The 9,523-nt window shown below is 31.8% G+C and overlaps 1 protein-coding gene and 1 pseudogene across 1 annotated transcript; one reads left to right on the forward strand and one right to left on the reverse strand.

Moving 5' to 3' along the window:
• Positions 1-1,783: 1,783 nt before the first annotated feature.
• LOC149209087 (casparian strip membrane protein 1-like) lies at positions 1,784-2,580 on the reverse strand. The gene is made up of 3 exons (XM_089394210.1): positions 2,359-2,580; positions 2,127-2,250; positions 1,784-2,011 (listed from the first exon to the last, which is right to left on the reverse strand). Exons 1-3 carry the CDS (start codon positions 2,577-2,579, stop codon positions 1,784-1,786), a joined length of 573 nt encoding a protein of 190 aa, XP_089250336.1. The 5' UTR covers position 2,580.
• Positions 2,581-8,492: 5,912 nt separating this feature from the next.
• On the forward strand, positions 8,493-9,203 carry LOC149209088 (DNA (cytosine-5)-methyltransferase DRM1-like; annotated as a pseudogene).
• Positions 9,204-9,523: the final 320 nt, after the last annotated feature.

Here is a 9,523-nt window from a genome sequence, read left to right on the forward strand (position 1 = left end):
TAATAAATTACATTAAAATAAAAAATATTCTTTAAAGGAGGAGATAGTGCCAAGGTGTTTTGTTTGTAAATGTTGTGGGCAAAAGTGTGTTCCATACTAAGTGTTGGTGTGGCATAGACCTCGTGTGATGTCCATACTAAGTGTTGGTGTGGCATAGGCCTCGTGTGATGTCCATACTAAGTGTTGTTGGTGTGGCATAGGCCTAGTGTGATGTCCATACTAAATCTTGGTGTGACATAGACCAGGTGTGATCTCTGATGATTTTGATGGCTTAGATGCCTTTGGACCATATATCATAAGAGTCATCTCAAAACTCATTTTATCTAGCAAACAAAACAAATTTCTTTAAAAACCATTGAAATCAATTTTAATGCAAATATAAATTTCTAAAAAAAATTAAAATAAGAAAAATTGTTAAATTAAAACTATGTAAATAATAATAATGCATTTTTAATTTGATTATGGCTTGGTTCATTTAAATAATTAAAATAATATTTGAGTTCCACCCTAATAAATAAATAAAAAGTACATTAAATTAAAAAATGATTGTTTATCTGAAAGTGGAAATGGAAATGTAATATGAAGTGGAAAAAGAATATAGATATATATAATTTGATTATTTAAAACATGTGATATTTCTGTCTATTTGACAAATTTAAATTGGAAATATAACTACCCTAATTTCTACCAAATTTGACAAATTATAGAGCATTTATTTCTTAAAAATGCAAATTTACATGCTCAAAATTTTCAAATGACATTTAGCTACTTACGAGAAAGACAATATCACATGGTATCTTTTACCGTGCAGAGCACTTAACTGAAATACAATACTGTACTGAATGGAATATGCTGAACTAGATAATAATACGCGGCCATGCGGATCACTTCTTCACAGAATATGTTAAAGACTGATAAGAGTCCATAAGGAAGAGTGTTGTATAATGGGTATGGTGTTTAGAATACACTTTACAAGGGCATGTAAAAATTAAGCATTTCTTAAACACAGTACTTGTATTAAGTCTTATATTATATGGCATTGCAAAAGAGAATCTGACCTAGGATGCATTTAATAGGAGGTGCATTGCTTCGATTATTTGTCGAGGGGAGTTCAATCTCCTCCTCTAATGAGTGGCAGTATTCTTCTCGAGAGCAACTTTTTTCTTTCTCATTTTTGGAGTGGGATGTTTTTAATCTTGTAAAATTTTGATTCAGAAGTCTTTTAATCAGAAGGTAAAAAGCATTCAACAACTTAAAAAATAATCGGAAAGATTCAACCACATAAAAATCAGAGTACCAAAATTTTATAATTATAACCAAAAAAAATCTATATTTTCAAAGCAAAATTATACCCTTTTAAAGTACTCTATTCAATTCAATCTAATAAGCGTTTAAAATCTATGGTAGAACATCCATAAGAGAGTAAGATATATCCTTCTCTGAGACTTGTAAATAAAAGAAAATCAATTATCTGCACTACCAGTCACATTTCTTACCTTACTACTAAAAACATTTACAATGTGAACTTTACACAATACATAGATGTCTTTCATCCTCAGGATCAAAAGCAGTAATGGCTACGCTATACTGCAGAAAGATAAGATGACTGAGGAACCCAAATATCGAAAGCACTAATGGCTACCATATACTGCAGAAAGATGAGGTGACTGAACCCAAATATCAAACCAAACATAAAAGAAAAATATGGACGCATTACCCTGGAGTCACATAAATACCACAGAGCCATAAACATAATCTGTAACGGTATAATCTAACTTTTGCCCTAAAACTCTGCGCGGCGCCTGTGGAGAGTTGAAGCCGATAACAAAACCAGAACAATTAGGAAGACAACTGCGGCGAAAGAGGCACCAAGAGCACCGGTGGCTTGGATACAGAATGAATTGAACTGTTGACAGATGGAAAACCAGTTAGTTTTGGTGTTTCCTTTGCGAGCCACATACATTATTGCCGTTGCTGCTGCTGCTCCAGATGTACACACAGCCACCATCACCTGCAATTACAATATATATTATCTTGATTCTTCTCTTGTATTTTTCATGGACCAAACCCACATTTTACATTTATATGAAAAAACGTGTGAGCAGTATGAATTAATGCATACTAACCGTATCGAAGAAGATGAGTAAGACCCTAAAGGCTACCGCACGGGGTCTCACTATGTCGAAGATGGAGAAGGGGAGCGATAAAAGTAAGTATAGACCCACAGTGGCGTTGGCAATCACGAAGTATCTAAATTCATAATTAACAATAAATCCCCGCAATTATTTCAAAAATACAGTATGATTGAGATTCTCACTAATTATTTGAAAAAAGTTGGAAGAGTAGCGTTACACGTACATGAAGGCTGATAGATTGTAGAATCTGGCATTGAATTGGAAGAATTGGGTGAAAAACTGCAGAGTTTCATTATTTGTGCCCATGGCAATAGCTGCAGAAAGGGTGGCTCCAATGGCAAGCAATCTCAGAAGAAAATCAAGAATTGCCAACCCTCTTCTTTTACGTCCCACAGGAGGGGGAAGTGGTAGCTTAGCCTCAGCGCTCCCTGATTCTGCCTTCATCTTTAGGCCTGGGATTGAACTAAAAACTATAACAGATCTGTAAGTGAACCACACAGTGAGGCTAAAGTCGCAATACACTAAGTGAAGGAGAGTGCAGAATGAGGAATTCTGAGGACTTGGGTACAAATTCCGTCTAAAGTTGCTGTGAATTTATAGAGAAAATCTAGCAGGAGTGGACAAATGTTTACATTAAAACCAGAGATAGAATCCGATAATTATTGTATAGATTTAGGTTATAATCTGTGGCGATAGACAGGCATTGGATGAACCTGCTTCCACAAAACCTAATTCCAAACGAATGTTCATCATTCCGCTGAACGTGCGATGGAGAGCAGCTGGCCAATGGGCATAGGTACGCAGAGCTGTTATCTAAAATATCAATAAACTAACCATCTATTTCGTCTCCTCTGCTTGTTCTGGTGGTCTTCGCAATTTTGTGTATGTACCTGATTGCAAACATCATGGTGAAATGTCACATGTTTTTCTTCATATTATCAATGAGAAAGTCTGCTGGTTGACATGGGCAATGCCTGACAAGCTAGAATTTGTCTCGCCTAACTAATGACGGAATATTAGTTGGAAGAGTTGATATGTCTTTTTATAATTTAGTGCTACGATTAGGGCTATTTGGGGTCCCTTTCTCTATGTCCTCGTGTCTTGGATTGTCGAAATAGTATCAGAGGGTTATACCTTAAGTTGGGGAATTAAAAATATGAAGGAGAAATGTAAAATGATATATATCGTTGTTAAAATTTAAATTAAGTGTAAGGAATATATGATAAAAAAATTGGTTGATAATAAGTTTAATTTCGATTGTTCAATATATTGAATTAATTCAACCATTTTTATACAAATAAGTGTCTTGGTATATTAGAATAAATTTATAATATGTGTAGCAATAAAAAATAATGAAAATATAATTTGTGTATTTAAGAAAGTATATAGAAAGAGTTATATGTTATTATTATTATTATTTTAAAATAGTATGTATTAGATTAATATTGAGTACATAGTTACATAAAAGTTATTTTATTTTTTATTGGATATATTAGGCAAATATATAGTTAAAAATCTATGTAATTAATTTTTTAGTTATAAATATTTACTTCTAATTTATTAGGGAGATTTTGAAAATGTAAATAAGCTTTGTTGTAAGCCTAAAAACTATAACTCATATTTATGAGACATTTTTTTAATTAATCAATTTAATTAAAAAAACATAAAGGGCATAATTACTTTTGAGATAAATATAAACATTGATTTATGACTATTAGTAAGAATATTTTAAAATATTAAATGGAGGTTAAATCCCTACCATCCATTTAATAATTACTCATAATTAAATGAAATTTCTCAAAACCCTATTCCATAAAATTAAGCCTATTGATCAATACTAAACATAATTACAACATAACACAAATATAGATGCTAACAAAAATGTTTCACATGAACATGTGGTGACATGGGAAACCTATTGGAATTTTCAGTGACTTATTCAAATTCAAATCTCATTAAAGTTATTCTAATAGAAAAATGAAGGGGTGGGGATCTTTAAGCCTAGCTATAGACACATTCAAGGTGCACATAAGGGGTATGTCCCCCCAATTTAAAACCATGAGACCCAAGTTTGATTTGGATAATGTCTCAATATGGTTAATTAATATGGCTTGTTTCCAAATATTCTTCTAGCTCCAAGGGTTAGCTCAAGTAGATTGGTGTTCCATGTTAAATCCATATTCGCCTAAAAGGTCACATGAAAAAATTCACTTTGATTCATTGGGATTAAACACACATCTTGTCCATCAAAAACATTTACCCCGTTCTCTAATGTGAGAAAATTCTTAGAGGGTTTTTGTAAAGAAGATTTCCATGCAAAATAAAGTACTAATTTACAAATGTACATACACCCCATATATCTATAGCTACCATGCTTCATGGATTAATCTCAATGCATCCTCGTATAAATTCCAATATTGGTAATAAATCAACATAGACACTACAATTTTTCACCATGTTTCATGGATTAATCGCAATGCATCTTTGTATAAATTAGAATATTGCTTATAAATCAACATAAACACTACAATAATTTTTCACCATCATTTTGCAACAACTAATATTGGGTCAATCATGTGGTAACTAATGAGTCAAATAGGTTATCAAATGCACATGATTTATTATATTTATTGCTATTTTTGTCATTATATTTTTTATGTTATCAAGACATAGAGGCCACTCCACCATTTTTACTGTAAAGGTTTGCAATTTATCACAACCAAAAATCCCCTACCCTACCACTTGAAAATTTACCATGTAACAATGCCCATTTCCCCAATTTCTTCCATGCACTACTATCAAGCATCACATGTCGATCTTAACTTTGGATCTATCAAGCATTGAGAGGGTTCAAATCCATTAAGTTGTCAACATTTTCTAGAGTGCAAAGCATAAAGAAAATCTTATAGGTAAAGGGATTTGTTCAACCTGAGCACTGCATGGATCCAAATTTAAGATGAATCTAAACTAGTTTTAGTCATAGGATGACCATATCAAAATTCCATATCATCATGATTATGCATATGTATGTGTTTCAAATGAATTTGATTTTTTAATTATGTCTTCTTCATCTTTTCTTTTATCAATTCCAACTAACATTCTCATCTTTTCAAATCAATCATATGAGAAAGGAAGTTAATTTCAAAAATATTGAAAAATTGAATTTTCAATATTAAGTAATTTTCATAGGAAATTTCTTTTTCTTTCTAATAATAATATTTTTTTTCTCTAATCTCACATATTCCTCATAATTACATCTACATTTAATTATATGTTATTAGTTTAACACATTTTATATATTATTAAATTGTATATTTATGTTATTGGTTTAATACATTTTATATATTATTCAATTGTATATTTTTATATTATAACCAAAAAAAGCTTAATGAATATAATGATTTTAATAGGTAAATCCTAACTAAAATAATCACATCCAAACAAACATAGTAGTGGATTTGGAACTTATAATTTAAAACGAGTTTTACGACATTATAATATATACTTTGAACTTATTTTTGCACTATATTATTAGTGAATTTTGTTTTAATGGATAAAGAATCATTTTTAAATTTACTTTAATTGGATGAGTAATCTCTCAATATTGAAATCAGTATGTCAATTTAAGTTTCTTTATATCATTTGTAATTTATTATATCAATAAAATAAATCATTTTATAATATAGTGTTATTATTATGAACTCACTTTTTAATTTCTTTTACAAAATTACAATTAATTTTATGTATTAGAAATTGCATCCAAATCAATATAATATAGGGGAGAGCTTTCTATTGTTGTGTAGGGACCAATACTAGTTATAGTACTGGTCCCACACACATATAAAAAAAATTCATAAATCATCAAAACTATGCACATAAATAATTTATATTAAGTTATATAATTTAGTCCAAAATGGGTCCACATATTGATTGGGCCAACAAGTATCAAATACCAATCCTTAACATCACATATTGACAAGACATAATGTCCCAAATATCTCCAACTCTGAATTACCAAATAAGTCAAAATGCATACATTCCATTGAATTGTATTAAGGAGTACACCTATCCCATCAAATAGTCACCTACAGATTTCCACTAGAGCAACACATCCCATTGCTTAGTAATACCTGCACAAGAATAGGTGAAATGTGTGTCAGTCATATGTACATGTGTATTTAACCATTCAACTTATTGAAGACAATAAATGACAACATTCCATTCAGGATTAAAGACAATAAATGGAAACATTCAATTCTCAACATTCCATTCAGGATTAAAGACAATAAATGACAACATTCAATTAAGGAATTAGTTCAGAGGATGCAATAAATGACACAAACCCTTTAAATTCAAGTATTAAACACACCATCCTTTTCAATTCAGGAATTAAAAGCAGGAAAGCACATGGATCAACCATCAAAGGTTATCAACCATTTGATCATGTACAATTCAATCTAGGCCACACATTTGAATTTGGGAGATGGAAATCTATGCCAATCTTCCCTACCAATTAAATTCTATATGAAAAACTATAAAACATCAACCCTTACTCATTTTAATTTCAAACATTCATTCTACTCATCAGCTATTGGAGACATGCAATCAAAGTGTTCAGAGACTGTTACATTCATTCTATTCATAATTTGTTCGAAACATACAATCTAAGTGTGTGCATAGTGTTACATTCATTCTATTCATCAGTTGCTGGAGACATACATGTATGTTTTTGTTGAATAATGTTACGATTTTTGTTGAATAATGAATAATTTTATTTTTGTTGAGAAACAAGGGTAACTTAAAGCTATTACAACCAATTTCAATATTGATTTACTGATTTTGAAATCAATTTCATTTCCACTATAACCTCAAATCTGACCCCTGCAACTCAATATCAGACTACTATAATAGCAAAGAATATCCTTTCAAAGAGCAAATTCTGATGTCAGGTAGATTCATTGTCTAGTTAGAGAAGCATTTCTAAATGAATAACAAACCCACTGGTTTAGAAATTCTCTTTTCCAACCTCAAGTGGAATATATTTGTTTTAATATTTGAAGAGAGGTTATATATTGACAGTTCCTATCTCAAGAGAGGTTATATATTGCACATATAAAGATAAAAAGTTATCACTATAATTAGGATCATTACAAACATATTCACTTTAATTAGGATCTCATGTACATCTAATGTACGGTAAAACCATGAGAGTGGGTTTAAATAGTGCAGAGTCCCCTGACAAGATCCACAATGAAATGATGAATGAACCTGAAATGTGCATCTTAACAGACTTGAAAATGTGATGTACATCTAATGTGCAATGAAGCCACAATGCAATTATGAATGAACATGAAATGTGCATCTTAACGGACTTGAAAATCTAATGTACATATAATGTATAGTAAAGCCACAATGCAATGATGAATGAACCTGAAATGTGCATGTTAACAGACTTGAAAATCTTATGTACATCCAATGTACAGTAAAGCCACAAGAGTGGGGCTAAACAATGCATAGAGTCTTTACAAATTCCACAATGCAATGAAAGATTATGACCCAACCATTATCATAATATAACCAAATAGAAACCAAAAAGATATCCTTTTTCAATTGAACAAGCTCCAACCTGAACACTGATATACAACACTTCCACTAAGTCATTAGGTATACAACACTTCCACTCAGTCATAATATAAACAAACATAAAATCATAATATAAAGAAATAGAAGCCAAAAATATATCCTTTTTCAATTGGACAAGCTCCAACCTGAACACTGATATACAACACTTCCACTAGGTCATCAGATATACAACAGTTCCACTCATCTAATTGTAACTGATACATAATGATTGAGCTAAGCTTGAGATCTTCCTTTCTTGATGAATTCCCTTGATTGGAAACCTTAGTTACAATGAGATTAAAATTATTTTAAAAAGTTGAGTTCACTTATATTCCAATCATAGTGGTGACATTTTTAAGAGTTGTAGGCAAAATAAGACCTCTTATTTGTACGAGGAAAGCAATAGAAAGACCTCAGAGTAAGATATTCAAAGAATGCTTTGCAAAGATGGAGCCTTTGCTCCATCCTTGTTATCATTTTACTTTTTTTAACAAATAAAAATGTTAAGATGAAGTATGTTTACGAGTTAAAGGATGTTTATATTTTACTTGAAATTTGACTACAATAAAATTGTTGGAGATGGATTTATTGTTCGAGACCATATGGGCCTTTTTCTAAGATTTTGATATATGAATTTTCTAAGTTCTATGAGATTAGATACAATGTACCATATTTAGAGGTAAGAATTATACTGGTAGAAAGAGTTCTTTGCATTGAAATTACCGAGTATAAATTATGTTTACTAATGTGCAGGCACTAGAGGAAGAAGATGAAAACTCATGTTTAAGAGAATATCGGAAAAGAAAGCAAGAATATATTGTCTTGAAAGCTGGATCATATTCAATAAAGAAGAAAATCCCTAGAGCACAAGAGAAAAAAATATTGAATAACAAAAATATCAAAGAAATGGTACAATCTGAACAAGTTGAATTGAATAATGAACATTTAATGCTTCTGTATCTATCCCTGGAGGAACTTATTGGGTTTTGAGTTCTTGGATACCCTGGGCTTGTGGAACAACGTCCAAAGGAGATCAAGGCATCTATGCACGGGCCTCCATTCTTCTACTACGAACATGTGGCCATGGCACCAAAATATGTTTCAGAGACAATAACTCGTCATTTTGCTGGCAGAGGGCCAGATTTTATTGACTCAAAATCTTTTTTAGTTTGTATGAGGCCAAGAGGCTACGTTCCCAACCTTCCTATAGATGGGCAGTCTCGAGTCCTACCTCCGCCTCCTATGACAATCCATGAAGCATTGCCTCACACAAAAAGGTTTTGGCCTCCCTGGGATAATAGAGAAAAACCAAATTGCATCTTTCGAGGACGAGTCAGTGATGTCCTATGCCAAGCTCTCAGGTCTATTTTGACAACCTCAAAAGGAGACCCAACATTACACGAGCAGTCTCATATACTTTGTTTTCATTACCCTCCCAAAACCTGAACCTGACTATAAAAGCCACAACCCAAAACCCAAAACCCAAAACCCAAAACCTAACAAACTAAAAACCCATAAATTGGCCAAAACCCACACCGGTGAAAAACCCAACAAACTAAAAACCCATAAATTAGCCAAAAACCACACAGGTGAAGGTGTTTAAAAACACATACACAAGCATAACAAAGGAAAAATATTCCAATGAAGGCTAAATGTGTTAAAAAACACAGTATTCAGGCTGGTAGGACAGTATCCTACATTATATGTCCACTTAATCTCCATGCCGGAAAGCCACAGGAACCCCAGATGCTCCAAAAACAATAGCT

This window comes from Pinus tabuliformis, chromosome 1_2 (assembly GCF_031772625.1).
Source record: "Pinus tabuliformis cultivar Carrire ecotype Pingquan chromosome 1_2, CPIR1, whole genome shotgun sequence".
In the NCBI taxonomy this organism is placed as follows: domain Eukaryota; kingdom Viridiplantae; phylum Streptophyta; class Pinopsida; order Pinales; family Pinaceae; genus Pinus; species Pinus tabuliformis.